A 21,611-nucleotide genomic window follows, 5' to 3' on the forward strand; every position below is an offset into this window, starting at 1 on the left:
ATGGGTGCAGTTCGTGGTTCCCCCAATTACAGTAGGAATGTCAAAGACCACTGATCACAGAACACTGTACAAATATAATAATAAAAAAGTTTGAAATACTGTAGATTAACAAAATGTGACACAGAAACCCTAAGTGAACAAGCACTGTTGGAAAAATGGTATTTGCTCACAGACTTGCTCGACACAGGGTTGCCACAAATCCTTAATTTGTAAAAAACGCCGTTCTCTGAAGCGCAATAAATGAGGTATGCCCGTAGGTTTAAAGTAAATAACCTCTAATTATGTCTTCACAGCAAATTCTAGTGTCCATCTGGTTAAAATGACCAGAGGCTGCCTCTGCTGACCTCATGGGGACAGCTTGCCATGGGTGCACTGGGAGGATTGGGACCAATCAGTATGAAAACCAAGTTGACCTGAGAGGTAAAACTGTTATCAAAATGTCTCTATTGAACAATTCCACATCATGTTCCCAGTATATTCAGACGTTGTTAACTTCATGTTCAGTGGAAAAGAGCATGAGCTGTTGAGTTAGACAAACTCACATTTAATCCTGGGTCTGCTGTTTAGTCGATGATTAATTATGGACAGATTGCTCAATCTCCCAGTCTGTTCCCTGATCTGTAAAACAGGGATACTACTCCCGGACTTCCCATTAATTAAACGAAAGGCACGTAAAGCTCATGGCACGGCTGACACCCAGGAGGTGTTTAATAAAGGTTAGCTCTCTTTTCAATTTCCACTTTCTATAAAAAACATGAACTACCAAAAAGGCCCCAAGATGGAATCATGTTTTATTAGTTATATAGCCATTTTTGTAACCTGCTCATCAGTATGTAATTAAAGAAAAACTAAAATCCTTGAGATCCCCCCCACATTAAACCAGGGGGCTGTTCTTGACTAGGTAAGAGGTGCCCAAGGGCCTCCATAATGAATTATAATGAATGCGTGGGCTCTCGCTGGCATCCCGGGCAAGCTACTTAGCTCTCAGATCCTCAGCCTCACTGTCTGTAGGAAGGGGACACAACTAGCTGCTCGGAGGCCTGACGTGAGATAGTCCCTTAGCACAGTGCCTGGCACATGGGGAACAGAGACTTCAGTTGCTTGGCACAGATTTAGAAAGCTTAAACTCAACCCCCAACCACACTCAGATTCATGTTGTGATGCCAGCAAAAAGATGACATGGGAGGGACTTAAACACGATGCTCACCCCTGGTTACACTCTATGTATCTGGCGGCAAACTTCTCCATTAACCGATCAATCTTCTGGGCTTCTCCAGGTAGGCGGAAACCTTCTAGAAATGTCCGCAGAGCTGAGACAAACTCCTTCTCACGGAAGTCAAGTTGGTCTACGTAGGCATACATCACTTCCTTGTTAAACCTCGTGCTGTCTCCCAGAAAATCACCTACTTGGGTCTGAAACATACGTACTCACTCACATCTAGAAATTGTCAAATACGAATGCACAACGAAAGACACTTCAGTCAAAGGGGGGAGGCAGAATGGCCCGGCTCGACACACCTGGAACAGGCTAACCTGCTAGGAAAGCAGGAGACTCCGAGCCTGTCCACTCACCCAACCACTCCAGGTTCAGTCTATCCTGCCACACATGAAGGAAGTACAGGAGGCACAAGACTTATAAATGGAGGAATGATGGGGCACGCTCAGGAGGGAGGTTAGTGGCAGGTGGGTAGCCACAGAACAGTTTCTAGCAGTCAAGGCACACTTCTAGCTCTGATACCGTCCCACCAAATACACAACCATCTGTCAGGAGGCTCATTCCCTTCCAAGAGCTTCTTGCAACACTGGCCAAAGAGATGAGTAGGACTGCTGTAAGCAGCGGTGTGCGCAATATTGCACTCAGGGTCAGGCCATCTCTACGTTAAAAGCCGGTAAGGTCTCAGAAGGGCCCGATCCCCAGTCTCACAGAATCGAGGCCCAACCCCCAGTCTTACAGAATCAAGGCGCTCCTCTTGGTGCAGGAATTGGGCAATCTCTTCAACTGACGTTCCCAGCATGCCCTGCTCCTGGAGAAACTGGATGCCTCTCTTGGGTTTCTTGTTGAACCTGTTTCAAGAAGAGATGGCATACTTCAAAATTGAAAGGTCATATTTCAAAATTGAAAGGACAGAAACAGCTGGCATTTGAGGCAAGCCACAATAATACCATGATCACGTCATCATGTGTCAGTCAGGAAGGTCCTGTGTGTCTTGGTAGCTTTTCTGAATTGCACCTTCAATTTCTGACCTAGCTGTAGCCAAGTCTGCTGGTTGTCACCCAATATCCATCCTCCCTTTTTCCAACACTAATGAAACCCTAGATGTTTATCTGGCACATAACTGTCTGGAATAAAAACTACATTTTCCTGCCTCCCTTAAACAAAGTACATCCATGTGATATACCATGTTTCCCCAAAAATAAGACCTAGCCGGACCATCAGCTCTGATGCATCTTTTGGAGCAAAACTTCATATAAGACCCAGTATTATATTACATTACGTTATATTATATTCCCAGTATTATATATTATATTATATTATATTATATTATATTATATTATATTATATTACATTATACCCAGTCTTATATTGAAGTAACACCAGGTCTTATATTAATTTTTACTCCAAAAGACGCATTAGAGCTGATGGCCAGCTACGTCTTATTTTGGGGGAAGCACAGTAGTTCTGGCCAGTGAGGATATGGCCAGTGGTGTAGGTACTTCTCGAAAGAATCCTTAAACAAAGCTGACTTAGCTGGGAGGTATATTCTTTTTGTCCTTTCCCCTTTTTTTTCCCAGAATATATGTGTGATGGCTGGTGCTCCAGTAGTCATCTTAAACCATGAAGCAACAATGAAGATAAAACTGGGTTAAGGATGGTGAAGCAGAAAGATAAAAGTAGCCTGGATCTCTGATGTCCGTAACAGCCACTGTAACAGTCCAATTTTGTATTTCCTCTTAAAGGCAGGCAAACTTTCAACTACTGTATAAATTAAACTTGACATTTACCACGCCATGCATTGGAGAATGACATTCGTATATAAGCACAAACTGTGGCAAGGGCTGTGAAGGAAGGGCATAAATAGGGTGCAAGAACAGAGAATAACGTGGGACGTGTTCAGACAGGATGGTTACAGAAGGCCTCTTTGAGAAAGACCTGTTTTGCCACACTTGAAGGATGAAAAAGACCCAAGAGTATTCCAATCAGGGGGTGTGATAGCAAAACCAGCTTGAAGTGTTCAAAGAACTAAAATGCATCACATGACTTAGGAGTACTGGCAGGAGATGAAGTCACTGAGGGGGCCAGAGGCGGGATCAGGCTGTGATGAGAAAATGGTAAACTGGGATGGAGAGTTTTAAGACCTGATATAAGCATTTAAAAGATTACTTTAGCTGCTGTGGGGGAAGAGACTGAAGGGATGCAGGTGTGTGAGAGTGGAAATAAAGAGATCAGTACTTCAATCATTCAAAAGTTGGACAGGATATGAGTTGTGTGTGTATTTTTGTGTGTAAAAGACTATAAATAAAACATTAAGATTTACCAATGATTATAATGATAATGGCATGGTTATATGGGAGAATGTACTTATTTTTCAAAGATGTAGGGCTGAAGTATTATGATGGCTACAAACTACTTTCATATGGTTCAGAAAAAAAAAACCACACACAGATAACACCAATATGGCAAATGTTAATTTTTCTGTATGTTGAAAATTTTCTTAACATAGTTGTAAAAAATGTTACCAGTGGTGGTTTCTAGGTAGCAATTTTATGAGCAATTTTAACATTCTCACTTTATACTTTTCTGTATTTTTTAAATTGGTTTAATTTTTGTCATTAGAAACAAAAAAAAGAAGACCAGGTATCAGCCACGCAGAGCTATTAAATTTCTCTTTCCCTCCAGCACACACAACTCACTCACTCTGCCTGGCTCAATCAGGCTCAGCTGCAAGTGCTAGCTCTGGCCTTTCGTAACAGGCATTTCTCCTAGAGGAGTCAGTCCCAGGTTCCCTGAGAAGACGTGGCTTTGTCAGAGGCCCTCAGATTTTCAGCTAGAGTAGCAACCACACTCACAGCTCGATGCCATGTTCAATGATCTCCTTTTGTTGCTTGATGACCTCGAACTGCTCCGGATCATCCTGCACAGTTGTCTGCGTCCCCGAGGACACCGTGGACTCCATGGACGTCACGCTGCTCCGTCTCGCCATGTCAAGGCCTTTCCCATCCCCCATTTCCTGATCCATGGGCCTCTCCTGACCTGCAATGATTATCAAGGCAAAGGAAACCGAATCAGCAGATGGGACAGACATGGTTGAGCTCAGGTCTGGCTCTGCAATTCCCTTTCCCAGACCTACAATAATAAAGTTTGTATTGTAAGGATCACAAGCATGAAACCTTACTTAAAAACTCACTTTTTTGTGGAACTTGGTAAGCTAATTCTAAAAGTCACATGAAAGTAGAAAAGGGCAAAACCAGTCAAGACACTTGTAGGTGCAAGTACAGCTGAATCCGTAGAACAGAATAGAAAGTTCAGAAACAGACTTAGGCACACAGGAGAATCTGGTATAGCATAAAGGTGGTGCTGCAAATCAGTGAGGGATGGAGAGACTACTGAAAAAATGTTAGAACGACTGGCTCTCCACTTGGAAATATGAAGTTCAAACACAGCTCATACTATTCCCCTCCCCCAATTCCAGACGGATTAAAAAGCAGAACCTTTATAAAACTACAGGTATTTAGCAAACTGAAGTGTTTCGCTAATTCTATGACAACTCTATACCAAGACAACTTTTCCCCACAGTCGCAAACTTTTCCCCCACAGCTGCTGTGAGTAGAGGCAGCGGTGGCAGCAATGCTTTCTCACCGAGGCTAGTCTGGTGGTTGGGATTCACATACAGGTCTTTGCTCCACTCCACCATGCACTTGAGAATGGACACGAGGCACTCCAGGCCTTTTTTCCTCAGACTGAGCTCCTAAAGGACAAAAGAGGCACGGCACAGAGATTTAGCAGGTAAATTCAGTGCAGACATCTACAGGGCTCCTAGGGAATCCTGTGAGGATACGAGACGATCACTGATGTTCAGAGCATAAAACCCAAGGAAAAGTTTACAGGTGAGACAAGTATTAAGGGCTCATCGCAAAAACCCTGAAAATCTCTAAAACTGTTCATTACAAACACTCTAGCAGTAAAAATACAGGATGTGTGCTTTTCTAAAATGAAGTGTTATCTGAGTTTTTAAAAGGAAGTTCCCATTCATTGTTTGAATAGTTCGAAAAAAACACTTAAAATACTTTTTTTTAATAAACAGGGTCTTAACCAATGATCCCGCGAAAAGACAAAAGGATCTTGTATTTTGCAGCAAATGAGTGATCCTGGACCATTCTTATCCCCCAAACACCCACAAATGCATTCTACTTTAAGCCTCACTCTACATTAAAAATACAGAATTTTTTTAAAGTAGCATTTCTTAAATAAAAAATTGAATGTGAACTGCAGGTAATCTAAAAAAAAAAAAGCAACTATTTTAAGCTCAAAACAGCATCTAAGGTGGCACAGATCTCTCTGTAAATCTAGTGACAGTCTGGACTTTCTTTCAGGAAAAATGCCCATATACCAAAATTCAACATGTAACTCCAGGCAGCTCGCAGACCTCCTGGCCAGTTCATTCAGATACATCAGGTTAAGGAGCTTAGTCTTTGTAGACACTCTAATAATGAGGCAGTCTAATACGACACAGTCTCCTATGACTTTCCTGGAGGCTGGGATCCTGTTTGCACAGGTGATCTTTGGCAAGGTGACTGAGCATAAACCTGCCTACAGGTCTCAGCTCAAATGTCATCTTCTCAGGGAGACTACCCTGATGACACCATTAAAAATGACAACACCCCCATGTCCAGCACGCCTTCTCTATCGTCCCTGCTTTATTCTTCTCTGCAGCGTACTTCTTCATGTCTGCTTGTGTAGTAACTGCATGCACGTAAGTGCATGTGTTTGTGTTTTTTCACTGCTTGTATCCCCAGCAGCAAGGAGAGTGCCTGGCACATGGTGGACCTTGATGAATGTTTATCGAAATGAATGAACTTTAAATATACATGAGTGTTCTTAGCGTTTTTACCTGCAGAGGTGTCATTCCCAGCTCGTGTCCACTTCTTCCCTGAGCGATTTTGGATAAGTCATTTACGAGGCGCTCAAAAATATTAGCAGCATTTAAATCACAGTCGTAGTTGACATAAATATCTACAACACACTGGGCATCTTGGAAAATAACACACAGACATTAGAAATTCTGACTGAACATCAATAGCAGTTAGGTTTTCTTATAAAACGAGATTCCTTTGTCAAAAAATGTTCCAGGGAACTACCAACTCGGGAGGACACAGCTCACCCAAGAAATGCTGTCGGAAGTATTACACTAGCAAGCGGGGAGGCCCTCTCTAGGCCTCGCACACTGAAACCTCAGGCAGCTCATTCCACCTCTCCAGGCTCGATTGCCTCAACAACTGCCCGCTCCACCTCTTCAAGTTGTGTCACTCTTGTGAAATGATGTGTGAATGACAGGCAAGTGGGAAGCTCGCTGCACAGCCACACAATTGTATGGTGTAATGCACATCCAAATTGACCTCAGCCCCCAGTCAAGGTCTGGCAGCACCCATACCTTTGTCCCTGTGACTAACAAAGCATATTTAGCTCATAGGTGGGGTGACCAAGTGTCTCGGTTTTCCAGGACGTGGGACTTTCAGTGCTAAAACCCAAATGTCCAGGGCAAACCAGACGGAGTTGGTCATCCTCTAAAGGAGGAGAGGTGGGCGGGACTAGTCGTTAGGTTAGCATTAGCCTATCAGGTAATGATTTTCCCAGCACTTCACTAAAATGCTAAAAGGAGGAGCTAAAGGTCTCCATCTGGACTTGGGAAAATGAAAGCATCTAGAGCGTTTCTGGGTATGGCAAAGGGATGAGCGTCCTTGGGGTGAAAATACCTGCACAGATCCTTGTCAGTGTCTGAATGACCATCCACCGGTGCTCAAAAGAACTTGTTGATGTTTCTAAAATGTTCAGGAAAATCTCTTTGAAAAAGACCTATATGACGTGAAGACAAAGGAGGACACCAATTACTAGTTTATATTAGGGCTCAAAACCCCAAAGCCTTTAGAGGACAGGCAGATCCTACAAGTCCAGGAGCCTGGGCAGAAGGAAAAGAGTGGGGCACATGCGCTGTGGAATCGCCTCGGAACCCTGGCTGTGTGGGAACAGCTGGTAGGGTAGGGACACCGTGAACAGTGAACTTGAGAACATGGGCCCTAGTCGGAGGGAGCAGCTGCTCCTGGGTAACCACCAAGAGCTTCCATGTGGAAATGCAAGGCCAGTGTCGTGATTTTTGGAGAGAAACCAGAAATCTGGATTTTCATGTAGAATCTGATTTTTCAACTTGGCAACTAATTCAAGTTATTTCGAACAATTTACAAACTAAACAAACATGTTGAGGGGGGAGGGCTGAGCTTATCACACAGACCGTATGATTTAAAGCTTTGGTTAGAATGAAAAGCATGTAAGAATTGGGAGCAACAACGTTTTATGACGAGGTATTCTTCTCTCACTCATGCAAAACGTTCTTTGGGGTGGGCAGCCAGTAGACTGTGTTAAGTGGAGTTCCTGGTGACTCTGCCACCAGCAGTTAACATATCTGGCACAGACGGCATTAAAATTCAAAAGAAATCAATTTGGAGTCCGTACCTCTATCTGCATTTTCAAGTGCATCTTAAAGTTTGAGAGAAGAGTGAGAAAAATGGCCAGAGAGAGCTCAAAGACATCCGGCACTGAGGAGACGCCGTTCTTGGACAAGGCCACGCAGAGGTACTGCTTGATCGCGTTGATAAACATCTCGTGAGTCCTGAAGACGGGGCCAGCGTTCTGCAGCACGGACAGCAGCAGCTGCAGGGAGACCACCTTGGAGCGCAGCTCGTGGGACCTGGCAAAGAAAACGAAAAATGACGGCGGGGCTGAAAGATAAGATTTAAAAAGCACATCTTTGGAGCAGGCCTCGCTCCTCTCTCTACCAGTGCGAATGTTGCGAGGGGCTAATGAGTAAATAAGCAACAGCACCCAAATGTCAAGAGCACGAGGGCAGATGGCATGAGGTGGGTCCTCTTGGAACCTGCAGATCCTGTGAGAACAAGAGCTGCCAGCTCCTATTCTCCTCATCTCTGCCCTCCATAAAGTAGGGAATACAGCAGGAGCAAAGGACGTGTCAACTGACCCTGGAGAGCGGGACCTGCGACTAACCTGACAGAACAATTATGTCACACCATTCGTGGGAGACTGAGACATCTGTCCCACTCTGCCTTCAGACAATGGAGACGGCGCTCTTTATCCCCCTGCTTCAGGCCCCCACCCTGCTCACAGGGATGGTAAGAAACAGGAAATTTCCATAAGCCACTTCCCTAATGGTTATCGTATTCTCAACAGAAGAGTTGAGGGTTATGATTAATGACTAATAATAATGATGGTAGTAATAGTGACTATAAAACTCTTATAAAGTGCAAGGCCCCAGGCTAGGGACAGCACTGCATTATTTTATTTAATGGATCCTGTAAGGCGATTGCCCATATTCCCACGTTTCAGGTGACGCTCGGTAACTCCTACAGCATGGAGCTGGTCTCCAGTGGAGGACCAGGATTGAGCGCAGGTCCCTTGGCTCCAGAGCCTCTGCTTTGACTCCCCAGCACTGCCGTCCTGGCGGTAGTTCCCTCACTACAAAGAAAGATCTGGCTTCTCTGGGTTGAATCTGGGGCTTAAATCTGTATCCATGAAGCAGAGGGTCCCAACCAGGGCAGGGAACTGAGGTTTGCTCATATCCTGCCCCGCCCCCATCAGTAGATTAAATAAATCTATTGGTAAAAAGAGGGTGCATGTTTAATGTAATCATTATTCTTAGTATATAAACCACGGAAACCATAACTGGGCAAAATCCTGGTTGGTGCGGACACAGAGACAATTCATTATGAAAGAATGAATATCCTCAACATATTATAAGTTCTTATAGTTCATTAAGGAAGTCTGGAAACCTTCCTCCCAAGTGAAAAACAGACAAAAAACAACGAGTTTGAAAAGCTGTAAAACCATCCTGAGTAAATGCTTGCACTCACACCAACCAGGGACCAAGACACTGGGGCTCCTTGGAGTCCCAAGACCCCCCTGGATCATACTGGTTATAGCTGGCCAGGAACTGCTGTCTGCTTACTTTGGATCTGGGGGGCCTTCACCAAGGGGTTTCATGGACAACTTGCAAAGGGAGCGAAACACAAGGAAGGCATCCTTCTGGAGAATGTGAGAGAACCTGGCGGCCACGTGATGTCCTTGTGCGTCTGATTCCTAAAATTAGGAAGAAATAAGAGAAAAATCAAAGGGACAACTCTTTTTAAAAGCAAGCAATTTAATTATCTCATGGAAATGTAAATTCTTTATTTATTCAATGGGGAAGTGAGTGTTGTGGGGGAGGGGAGAACATGGCAAAACAGGAGCGATGGGGGAGGTCAGTAAGGCAATTCCGAAACCTTTCCTCGACCTTCAAAAAGTAGGTTGGAGGGTTCAAGACGATAAATAGGCAAACATTACACCAAAGAAAAAGTAGAACAAATATAGGAAATTATTTATAGTAGCTTGGGTAAAAAGGTACTTCTAAGAATAGTTTTACAGGATACAAATGGGGAAAAATGATAGGTGTTTTAAAATAAATTTCGTTAAATAAGTAAGCTATGTTTAAAGATAAAAAATAAGTATTTGTAACATATGACAAGGATTAATCCTCAAAATACAAAAATTCTTATAAGGAAATAATGGAAACCCTCCCCCCAAATGAAAAAGAGGCAAAACAACAACAACAAAAAAAACCCCAAACTAAAAAAAACACGAATCAGCAATTCATCAAGAAATGCAAATGACAAATAAACCTACATAATCTATTGCTAATCATGAAGGCAGGATCTTTCGCCTACCAGACTAGCAAATACCTGAATGAATGCTACTGCCCGGTTTTAACGGGAAAATGAGAACGGACAGCCTACAGGTGGGCAGAGATTCAAGTATTACCTTCCTACAGGTGGGCAGAGATTCAAGAGACAACCCTTGTTAACATTTTATTTATATCCTTCTAAGCCTTTCTCCCCCTCATACATGTTTTTCCTACTTAAATAGAATAACATAATATATGTGCTGTTTTGTAAACCTGCTTTTTAAACTTAATATATGTCATGAACATTTTTTTCAGGCCCATAGGTATTTTTTGTAAATAGCTTTATTGTTCTCTTGAGCATATTACATATATAAACATTCAAAAGAGGAAGTAACATAACATTCACTATCCCACTTGAACTCTGTACCTTTTCACCAGTGTTTCTCAACCTTTTTCATTATCGCCCCTTCAAGGAGCCTTTTTAGATATTTCTTTTTCCTAATCACCACCCACCCTTCGTGAAATTTTAAAGCTACTGATAAGCTAGATGTCTGTTTATATACTATATGTGTATTTGTGGTTTATACATGAAAGGAATAGGATTTTTTTCGCACTCCCCTCCCCCCCAGGACCAATTTTTGCCCCTATCTTCGTGCTCTCAGCCTGCTGTAACAGAATCCCATAGACTGGGGGGCTTATAAACAACAGACATTTATTACACTTCTGGAGGCTGGAAGTCCAACATCAAGGCACCAACAGTTTGGTTTCTGGTGAGGGTCAGCTTCCTGGTTCGGAGACAGACATCTTTTCACTGTGCTCACGTGACAGAAGGGGTGAGGGAGCTCTCAGGGCCTCTTTTTATAAGAACACTAATCCCATTCATCAGGGTTCCACCCTCATGACTTAATCGCCTCCCAGAGCTCCCACGTCCAAATACCATCATATTGGAGATTAGGTTTCAACATACCGATCTTGGGGGACACAAACATTCAGTCTGTAGCACCCCCCTTGGGTTTACATTATCCCCGTTAAGGATGCACATGGGGGTGTACTTAAATCCATACAAGGGACTCGTGTCATATACTAGGCTAACTTGCTTTGTTTGTTCAGCGCTATGTCATGGACATCTTTCCACATCAGTACATGCAGGTATAGCTAATTTTTTTAATGGCCATGTCAAATTCAATCACATGGATTACTGGAATCTGTTTAGCCAGTTCCCTACTAGGCTTGTAGGTTATTTCAGTTTTTTCACAGGAAACAAAAGTTCTGTAATGAACATCCTTATAGATAAATCTTGTGCACAGCCTTAATTCTTTCTTCAGGATAGGTCCCTGCAAGTGGTATTGCTGGGTCAAGAGTTAGAAGCTTTAAGGCTTTTGATCCTTAACATCAAATTAGCCTGCTGGGAAGGTAATTCACTTGCTTCTTCTGACAGAGAGTAAATCTGCATCTTCTAAACACAGGTAAACAATTGAAAGGAGTCTGTATAAAAGGATGACTGACATACCAAATTATCCGCTGATGATAAGGACTGCCTGTCGTCCGCTATCCCATTGGTCTGTGAGTTTTCATCAACTGCTGGTGAAACAACACGTCCCTGGCACTCCAGCTCGTCCAGAACCCTCTCAGGTTCTGTCAGACCGTGCTTTTGTGCAGCTTCTTTAAACACAAGTGCAAAGAGCATTCCCAGATTAGTGCTTATACTGAAAGGCAGCCTGACACCAGGAAGAAGTTACTCACCTAACCCTCCAGGTACTGCTTTTATCCCTTTCCCTGCACCGCTACCCCGTGACTGACAAAATACTGGAAAAAGGCTTGGCCAAAGTGGTGCTTACTTAGGCTTTCCGGGTGTCTGTTAGCCCTGGCCTCACTGCCAGGGGGCTTGGCTCACACTGCAGGCCCTGTCAATGGCGCCTCCAGAACTGTGCAATACAGCAGCCCTGCCCACCCCGTCCCCTTCTGAAAAAGACAGAAGCAGCCAAACATGAAAAGTACAGTTGTTTTTTTTTTATTATTATTTTTTTTTTATTTAAGGGCTGTTAACATAGGGGTTAGAGAAAAAGAGCCACATAAATGACAGGGTTTGACAGTTATTACAGAAAACCTCCGTCACAGAAAAAAAAAAATGAGACCTGAGCTTCCTGGCAGCCATGTGAAAAATGGACAGACAAAGAATTAAATGGATTTCATCATGTAATGAAAGACAGCACATCTGATGATTAGCAGAAGAGCTGAACTCTGAGGAATTTACCATGCGGAACTTTACATGTATAAGAGACACCAAACAACTTTATAAGCACAATCTTCAATAATGGTTTTACAAAGCATGTATTCATTTGACAAATATTTACCAAGGGCCTGTTATGTGCCAAACTCTGTGACAGGGGCTGGGAGATTCAGCAGTGAACAACACACACAAATGTACATTATGTGAGGACTTCCTGTATTGGTCCCAGAAAAAAAAAATCTAAGGGTATGAAATAAAATTATTCTATTTTAAAGACATTTCTAAAAGGAGTTAAATAAATAATGAAATCTGTGTATATGGCTTGTTGGTACCCTAAATTAACAAAAGGATAGGGCTTAGAGCAGTGGTCAGTAAGACGTACATTTTTAAAATCATGTATACACGTAACTGAAATGCATATTTCATGAAACAATGCTTAATTAACATCACTTCATGCAATGCATTCAGCTTGTATTCTACTTTCGTTTCATTCTCTTTCATCTAAAAAATGCTGATTGCAATCCACTAAATTATTGATTTCTCAACCTGTTAATGGTTTACTGGCACTGGAACTGAGTGTTCAATGTGTAGCCATTGACCTATAGCCATTGAGATTCTGGGCATAAACAGAGAAAAAAATCACCCACTAGTCACTCTGCGCTATGCCAGTTTAATTCCACTGAAACCACACTATAAAACTGAGGGAAGTATGAATGAAGTCTAACAAAATGAACTAGCTTCCCAGTCATCTGATACCTGCTGACACAGGGATTCTTCCCGCACCATGTCTATGACTAGCCATGAAAACTCGGCAGCAGTGGATACCGCCTCGGGGCTCTCAGCCCACTCCTGGAAAAACCTGGATCTACACGAAGTGTCTCCATGTGGAGTACCCATCCCTAACACTGCCAGACTGTGCTGCTTGAACCCAACCTGAATGAGAATAAAATCAATCACAACAAGACAAGTAATTTTTGAATTACATGTGAAAGATGAGCAGACACGGTCAGACTCAGTTTACATGGGCTCATGGGGGTGGGGCACCCTGCCACTAAAACATCTGGCTGAGGACTTTTTTGGAGGAATGGGATAGAAGGAAAGGCTGGCTTCTTAGTTCTTACCTTTAACGACGGATGTGACCACGTCTTCTAAGATCTCCTTCACCACCTCCTGGGCTCCATCATCCGTTCCTACACACACATTCAAATACACAAACACAAACACATACATGTGGGTATTTCCAGGGAAAAAACAAAAGTAGGAGGAGATTTTGTCAATGTTCTCTAGACTCACGTTTCAGAAGGCAAAGGGTGCAAATAAGTGATCCCAAAGCCAAATCTGAGTGTGCCAACAGAAGACACGCCCCATGAAATCTGGAAACTCCCAGGCAGTATCTGCTATGATTTCAAGTTTCCTTTTGTGGAACACTAAACCCTCTGACTTACACACTCTTCCTTCCTAAGTCACAGTCACTCTAAGTCCCAGGGCCCTCCCCACCACCCCCAAGTTGGAGGCAGGAAATGATTTTTATCTAGCTACGGTTCTTGGGAGAACAAAAGATGGAGGCTTCTCTTGTGTGTCTTCACCTTGGGGACCACAGAGCCTTGGTAAGTGACTGCCTTCTGCTGACTCGCTTTCCCCACACTGTAAACCCAAAGCTTAGCATGAGATTTCTAACGCGATAGTTGAGGGCTTACACTTTAAATGGAATTATTCTGTAAAATGTTAACTGTTTACGTGGAAGAGGTTCGGCCCTATTTGGTTTCATAGAAAACTAGTTCTGTGAGAACTCATAACCAGCCATTGACTAGACTTTTAGAAGGAAACACGAGTGATTTATGAAACATCATCACATTGACCAAAAAGGCCATCGTGTTAAATAAACAAAACCAAACTAACCCTTTCAATTCTTCCTTAATGAGGATTTTCAATCAAGCCACTATTTTTATGAGTTCTGTGCTTGGTCCACAAGCTCCTGGCGGTCAGCACAAAGTATTGTCATTTTCGTTGAGCACTCTACCCACCACTGCTATTTATTTATTTAGCATGGAAAACAGGCTGACTTGATCCCACTGCACCGTTCCCACCATCTTCACATTAGATCACCATCAGAAATATTTGCTATTTTTCTTTAACTCATTTTTTAAGGTCAAACTTAGTAGAAAGATAATCACAGCAAACCCTTGTGTAGCTCTAGGTGCCAGACATTGCTCTCATTTAATTCTCCCAAACCTGTATGACAGGTACTGGTTATATTCTCATTTTATAGATGAGAAAACTGAGACCCAGAGAGGTTAAAGATTCTGCCCAATGCCACCGAGCTCCTAAGTTGTGGACTCATGATCTGAACCTAGGCTGTCTGATCAGAACATCCATAACGGCTGTGGGATGATAAATGCTCTCTATTTTATAGGACTTAAGAGTTGGGTTATTTTTCCCTTAAAGAATGAGATGCAAGAAGAGAAAGTGAACTAAGAAATCCATAAATACACAGGCAATTGTGTACCTGCAAGAGCTACATATTAGCTATATAAATGTAAAAATGCTAATGTCTAACGTTGGAAGTTAAAAAGTCAGAATCTTACAAATGAACTTAAAAAGAAAATGAGAAGTGATTACTAATACATACAGGATTTCTTTTGGGTGTGATGAAAATGTTCAAAAATTAATTGTGGTGATGGTTGCACAACTCTTGTAAACATATAAAAAAGGACTGAATTGTACACTTTATGTACAATTTCTGATAGATGAACTGTATCTCAATTAAGTTGTTTTTTTTAAAAGCTGACAAGAGCTGGGCAGCCAGGAGTGGTGTGAATGGACAAATGGGGTGAGGTTCCCTGGGGAAGTATGGGAGCCGTGCCCAAAAAGTCACATAAGCAAGCATGCCTTAGGCTCAAAACTCTCATCTTGTGGGTTTACGAAGAGCCACGTGATCCACTTCTTGGACAGGCTGATAAGGCTGACATGTTGACTTTTGATTTATCAACGTGGCATGAAAAACTGCTAAGGTGAAAGAGATGCGCAGGTTTGTTGGTGAACTGTCTCCATCTACACAAATTTCATGAGGCCGTGGGGAGGATTCCCAGTTTGTTAAAACAGGAAAATGTATGTGGAGTGCCCAGTCAGTGAGCACGGCGCCTGAGTGGCTGATTGGGAGGGCTGTGATGGTGATTATTACGGGACGGAAAGGGAGGAGAGCTGGACGTGTTGTCCCTATCGCAGAGGCGCTAGAACCAGGCATGCAGCACTGTCTCCACCATCTGCCTCTCAGGCTGTCCATCCTCCTGGGCTTTCACGGCTTCTCACCCCGTCTTCTGAAGGAGTCGTTCTTTCTTTACAGCCACATCTTGAGAAATGAAAGCCATTTGCTCTTTTTAAGGGTGACAGCACACCTCCATTCTGACCTACTATTTGCAGGTTTGCCATTTGAGTCTCAGGCAATCTGGGTCTCACGTCGTTGGGAGAAACCTCAGGGGGTACACCAAGTACAGGCAACAAAACCCACAGCAACATTCTAACTGCAAATCATTCTTTCTTTGTTAGAGCGGAATTTTAAGTTACCATGTGTCTGCAAAACTATACTCTAGAAATCAAGTCCCACCCCTCCAATTTATTAAAAAAATGTATTTACTGAGTGTGTGCCATGTGTGTTGGGCACCATTCCAGGTACTGGAAATATAGTGGTGAACAGGGTGGCCTGGGTCTCAGGCCGGGAACAAGTAAACATTAACTCAGTAATTTCAGGTAGTGGTAAGTGCTTGAAGAAAAGAGGATGATGGGGCAGAAGGGATGAGAAGCTTCAGAGAGGGTGATCTGTTTGAACTGAGAGACCTGAAGATAAAGATGGAGCAGGGAAGGGACAGGAGGTACAAAGGTACCAAGAGCAAGCATGGCACTTTCAAGACCCAGAAACACCACTTGTGTATTGTGTAGCAAACAAGGGGGAAAGAGGTGTAAGAAAGGGGCAGAGAGGGGGGCAGGGGCCAGCTCACACAGGGCCCTGGAAGCCGTGGGGGCGGGGCCGGCATAGGTTTCACTCTGAATGTAACAGGATGGGAAAATACCAAAGGGGTTTAAGAAGGGGAGGGTGGTGAGCTAATTCATCCTTTTAAGAGCTCACATTGGCTGCCCTGTAGAAAGTGGGCTGTAGTGGAAGCACTTTAATGAAGCTCAAGAGACTTGCTTTTATATCTGCACAGCTATACTTACTACAGTGTGCTTAAATATTAATATTTATTGACTGACCACAGCCTGATAAGGATTACCGTAAAAACCTGGTTCTTATCCTGAGAGTTAAGAAGGCAAAGAGAACAACAGACACAGAGGGTGGGCAAGGAGTGAGCCCCTTCCCTAAGACACAGGACAGCAGGATTGGGTCGCCGGCAACTGGGCTTACCCAGAGACACAGCCATTCTTAGTGGCAACTTTCTCTTCTGTCCTTCCCTGAGTGAACTGACACAGCACAACATTCCAGCAACAATACCTGGTCTTTTCCTACAAGGCCAAATCAGAGGAACAAAAGCTGCCTCAGATCCATGCATTCCAGTATGGAACATGCTACCCACGGAAATCATTACCAATAATGTGACAGAAGATATGAGTTCAATTATAAGGACAGGTCAGATAGTTCATGTCAAGTCACCAGCTGGAGTGGAGAATTATTTGACAGAAGCACTTGGGAAGGTACATTGCTGAAAAAAATACAAATTTTGGATCTGGTTCATACAAATTACCTACGGAGAGATGCAAACATTCAGAATAATCTTTATGACAACCCAATCCAAAATTTCATTTACTTTAAGACTATAGTCAGGTCTTATATCCCTTTCATTGAAAAAAGCAAACAAAAACAAGTAATGTTCTCGGTCACAGAACGAGAAAACAAAGTGGGCAGACTATAAATGTCCATCTGTGTATCCACTTTCTCGCTCCTTGTTGCTCAGGGGGCAAGGCATGGAGATCCTCGCATACATGACAGATGAGGTCCTGGTCGTCCTCTGGGAGGATAAGACAAACACTGAATGACTAACCACCCAAACAACGAACTATAGGCAGATAAGTGCTCCAAACTGAACCCACTGCACTGGAGCTGATGTCAAGCAGCAGCCAGGCACATGCCCTACTTGGAGAAAACTCCACCGCTGACAATGGGGCATTACACGTTCCTGCCTTGCCGGTTATGTGCCATAAGAGAAAAGCGAAGGGAAGGTCAAGGGGAAGAACCAGAGATAGATGAGCTGCAGTCAGAGGTTCCCTGCAGGTGTTGCCAGATTCCTTTACTGTCCCTCATACATAGATTCCCTCTCTCAGATGGAAAGGGACGGCACAGGGGTATGTGTGTGGGGGGCATACCTGATAGCGAAGAGCCTCTTTCTCGAGGTACATCTCCGTTCTCTGAGCTTACTTTTCCAGAACCACTCCTGGTATGTTCACCGTTGGTTAAATCTGTCTTTTCAGGAGTTGTTGGTTTGCTGTGTGCCTGGTTCTGCTTCAGGCGATTGAACTTTGGGGACCCTGCTGCAGCTTGGATCACAGGGGACTGGGGTTTTGACAGGACTGGTTTTTCCAATTCTCTGGCCTCCTGTAACTAGCAGGCAACAAAAAAAGGGATTTAATCCAAATGGTTCCAGAATTTCGATAAGGAATAGAAAATACGCCAGCCTGTTGCTCAAAAAAATTTCCAAACACAAGGATAAAATTTGAAAGAGGAAAATGAATTCCTTTGACAAACTCAAGGCAAATTCTGAATGCAAATTTCAAAACCCATGGTAGATTCTCTCTCTGCTTTTGAAAAGCAAGAACAAAAACCAGAGTGTAGAGAATTCAGAGGTATAAAATTTAAAAGAAGGTATAAACTTCAAAATGCTAGTGAATCTTCACCAGGCATCGAGGCCACATATGAAACAGTTCACAGTGGGGGGCGGTGTCCTGCCCCCAGCGGCGAAGACCGCCACCACTCACCACTTGGTTCTCCATGCGGGTGAAAATGACGTTCAGCATCTGAGTCAGGGTGGCCTTGGCAGTAGTTTGATTGATGAGATTTTTGCTGGCCAAATAGATATTGTAACATGTCCTAACCGTCTGTAGGATGGTGCCCTCGTGAATTTCAATGTGCGGGGACGTCACTGCAGTCAGAAGAGCCTAAAACAAAAATCCGAAACCTTCACCTTCATGAACATCCACCTCCCTCCTGTCCTCCCACAGCCAAACTTTTCTACAGGATGTGACTTTGTTTATGTTTGATTTGGTTTGATAAATTTCAAGGTGGCAGCTCTGGAAACTAAACTGGATGATTAGTATCAAGAGACGATTCACTATCGTTCTGAGTTTAAAAACAATTATTAACTCCAAAAAATCCAAATTATCTGAAGTAATTATGCTGTGTTGAAGTGGGCTTTCTACCAGCCTACTTTTCAAAAAGCCAAAAATGCAGATACTCCTCTCAGGAGGAAAAATGCTCCAACTTGATCTCATTTATATTAATCACAAAATATACATGTATTGATTGGGGGGGGGTCAGTTTCCCAGTTCCCTGGTGGATTTTCACGGGAGCTTTGAGGCTAACAGAGTCGCATGTCCCTCCTGAAGCTAATATTATACATTCAGGGCTTAAGATGCGGAGTGTGGGCTACACGCATTCTGATCCTGTTCTCCGACAAGCCCTATGCCAAACCATTCCTGGTAGCAGAAATGAAACAGTGAAATGGAATGGGGGGATAAGAGGACAAGGGCAAATTATCGAGTATCAACAGGATGGGAATCCAGAATTTCAAGGGGAAAGACCAGAGGACTTCAAGCCGATGTAACTCACAAGCAATTTACATTGTTATTAGCGGAACTGTCTACTCTGAAAACACACCTGGTTCCACTCTTCTTGTCTTGGTCCACGCTAATAAATTCTGACACTTTACAAAAGATCTAAGCGATGCTTACAATTTTCTGTTCCAGCTCAGCATCACCTGAGACAACTAACACATGGTAAATCAGAAATCCAAATTCCCAAAGGGGACCAGTTTCTAATTTAAAATCCAGACCAGGCAAACAAACAGAAATACCTTAATTATTTGTAACTGAACTCCTTCATCGGTCTGAGGGCCCTGAAAACAATTGCAAATGGTTTCGACGATCCTGTCAATCAGCCGCTTTCCAGGAGCTCCAGTGTCTGGGGCGTTGCCAGTGATGTGCCCATATGCGATGAGTTTCTAAACAGAGAGGAGAAGATGAGAACTTTCTGCTTGGCATGGACTGAGGCTGCCCAGTGCAGCAAACGACACGCATGGCCTTGCACTTCCACTTCCCACAGACCCCCTCCTCCCTAGGGGCATGGTGGGCACAGCCACCCTGGGACTGCAGCACTGGTTCTGTCCCCTGATGGCAGAAGAGCCCCACGGTGGTGAAAGGGTGTCTGATGGAAGGGGCAACGTGTCATCAGTCCCCAGCACATAAGCACGTGTGCAAATAACTGAGGGATTGAAAACGACGTGTGACAGAGCTGGGATGTAGGCAGTGGGGCCTAGAGCGGGGGGACTAGAGAGAATTAAGGAGCGACCGCTGATGAGCACGCGGTTATTTCTGCGGTGGTTACGGTGGTCTGATATTAGACTGTGGTGATGGTGGCACAACTCTGCTAATATATGAAAACCACTGAATTGTACACTTTAAATGGGTGAATCAAATACACGTGAATTATGTCTCAAGCTGTTAAAAACCATATATATATTTTTTTCTTTAAATGGAAATATACATAAGAAACTAATTATAACATGTTTTGCTGGAGAAGGAACTAGGCAGCTGTGGGCAGGGGTGGGACTAAGACACTTCAGAGGATACGCTTTCATTCTCTCTGAATGTTGAATTACATCAGTATATTTTCTATTCCAAAAATTAAAGTCAAAACACTACCTGAATTCTGCACCTACATTGTCCAACAGTGCATGTCAGCCACGTGGCTGAAGAGACAGAGCCTGCTTGCGCCACACCCTCACAATCAGGTGACATCAGTTTGGACAGGGACCACCTTTCAGAGGCAGCCTGCCTGTGCCACCGCACTGATGACCTGGATTTCACCATGGAGAATCAAAGAGCTGGAAGGGAACTCCAAGGTCAGGGGCAGGATGATTTCCAAGCCTGGCTGAGATTCAGAATCACCGGAGGAAACTCATTAAAAATACAGGTTCTTGGACCTCAACCCAGACCTACTGAACCAGAACTTCTGGGGTGGAGCCCGGGAATCAGTGTTTTTTTCCTCCAAGCTAGGTATCCAGGTTATTTTGATGGTTGACCAGATAAAGGAACCATTCATCTGACACAAGCGCTCTGGGATACAAGGAGGCATCCACTGCTTCCAGGGACTTAGTAAAGACACTTAAAAATGCTGTTCTGTTTATCTTTTTGGTTTCTGGCTTGCCTCTCCCCGCACAAAGTAACACAAGCTCCAGGGTTATCTACAATGCTGCCACCGTGCGAGGCCTGACACAGTTTCTCAATGGCTTTTTCCTATCATTAGCACTGAAAGCACCACCATTCAATAAGCAGGAAGAAAAACAGACTAAGAGAGAGTGGCTGAAGGTGGAAATATGATACTGCTGAATCGAGTGATTGAGCAGGAGAGAGGCCTGTACACATTCTGCTGATTAAGTCCAACCTCAGAGATCTCCCGACAAGGGAGGGGTAAGGGTAGGGGGTTAAGGAACAAGTCAAGATGGCCTTTACCTCACCCCCTCACTGCTGCATATGCAGACTTCTGAAGAGGGCGGCACAGGCTACGTGGTAATGAGCTCTGGTTTTTGACACTGCTTCCTCGTTATTCCTAAAGGACTCACCCGAATGGACTCAAGCCCGTTTTGAGCACTGGGTTATGAGTGGGATGGCCTACGAACTCCTGAAATGTGAATGCTGCCAAGCTGGCCCAACCAGGAAGGGCTCCGGCGTTGAGGAGAATATAACGACCCTGCTGCCAGGGCTGTGACAAAAGGCGTGGTCTGGAGCCACACGCCTGCGCTTCCAGATTGGTGGAGCGTTCCCTGTATCCCTGGGAGTCGCATCTCTCTAAGTTTGCTGTGGCTGACCCAAGAAAGAAGGCATATGCAGATTTCTACAGAAATTATGATTCCATGAAAGATTTTGAGATGAGGAAGGCTGGTATCTCCCAGAGTACAAAGTGATTTTGGAATGCAAAAAATGTCTTTGAGTTGAATTCCATGGAAGTTTGTTGCTGACCTGTGTTCCCTCGACTACGAAACATGAACACTTAGGCTAAGGAATAGTTTCTCTTGATAAATAAACAATTAACAAATACTGTGGACAGTAAAAAAAAAAAAAAATTAAAAAAAATTAAAATGAATAAAATTCGTTCTCATAGAACCCAACACTGATGCTGCAAAGCAAAGATGGAGGTGAATGACTGGATGTCTAATTCAAATACAAAAAAAGAC

At 43.6% G+C, this 21,611-nt stretch overlaps 1 protein-coding gene across 1 annotated transcript in view; it reads right to left on the reverse strand.

The window, feature by feature from the left end:
- The window catches only part of ARFGEF2 (ADP ribosylation factor guanine nucleotide exchange factor 2), an 81,875-nt gene that overhangs the window by 40,414 nt on the left and 19,850 nt on the right, over nucleotides 1-21,611 (reverse strand). Inside the window, exons 4-16 of the mRNA XM_033094622.1 lie at nucleotides 19,233-19,379; nucleotides 18,139-18,318; nucleotides 17,530-17,764; nucleotides 13,296-13,364; nucleotides 11,455-11,606; nucleotides 9,234-9,364; nucleotides 7,727-7,961; nucleotides 6,973-7,072; nucleotides 6,111-6,250; nucleotides 4,859-4,967; nucleotides 4,069-4,252; nucleotides 1,953-2,064; nucleotides 1,208-1,413 (exon numbers count right to left, since the gene is read on the reverse strand). Of these exons, the coding sequence (XP_032950513.1) occupies nucleotides 1,208-1,413; nucleotides 1,953-2,064; nucleotides 4,069-4,252; nucleotides 4,859-4,967; nucleotides 6,111-6,250; nucleotides 6,973-7,072; nucleotides 7,727-7,961; nucleotides 9,234-9,364; nucleotides 11,455-11,606; nucleotides 13,296-13,364; nucleotides 17,530-17,764; nucleotides 18,139-18,318; nucleotides 19,233-19,379 (2,000 nt within the window). The remainder of the gene's footprint in view (nucleotides 1-1,207; nucleotides 1,414-1,952; nucleotides 2,065-4,068; nucleotides 4,253-4,858; nucleotides 4,968-6,110; nucleotides 6,251-6,972; nucleotides 7,073-7,726; nucleotides 7,962-9,233; nucleotides 9,365-11,454; nucleotides 11,607-13,295; nucleotides 13,365-17,529; nucleotides 17,765-18,138; nucleotides 18,319-19,232; nucleotides 19,380-21,611) is intronic.

Source organism: Rhinolophus ferrumequinum, chromosome 23 (genome assembly GCF_004115265.2).
Source record: "Rhinolophus ferrumequinum isolate MPI-CBG mRhiFer1 chromosome 23, mRhiFer1_v1.p, whole genome shotgun sequence".
Lineage (NCBI taxonomy): Eukaryota > Metazoa > Chordata > Mammalia > Chiroptera > Rhinolophidae > Rhinolophus > Rhinolophus ferrumequinum.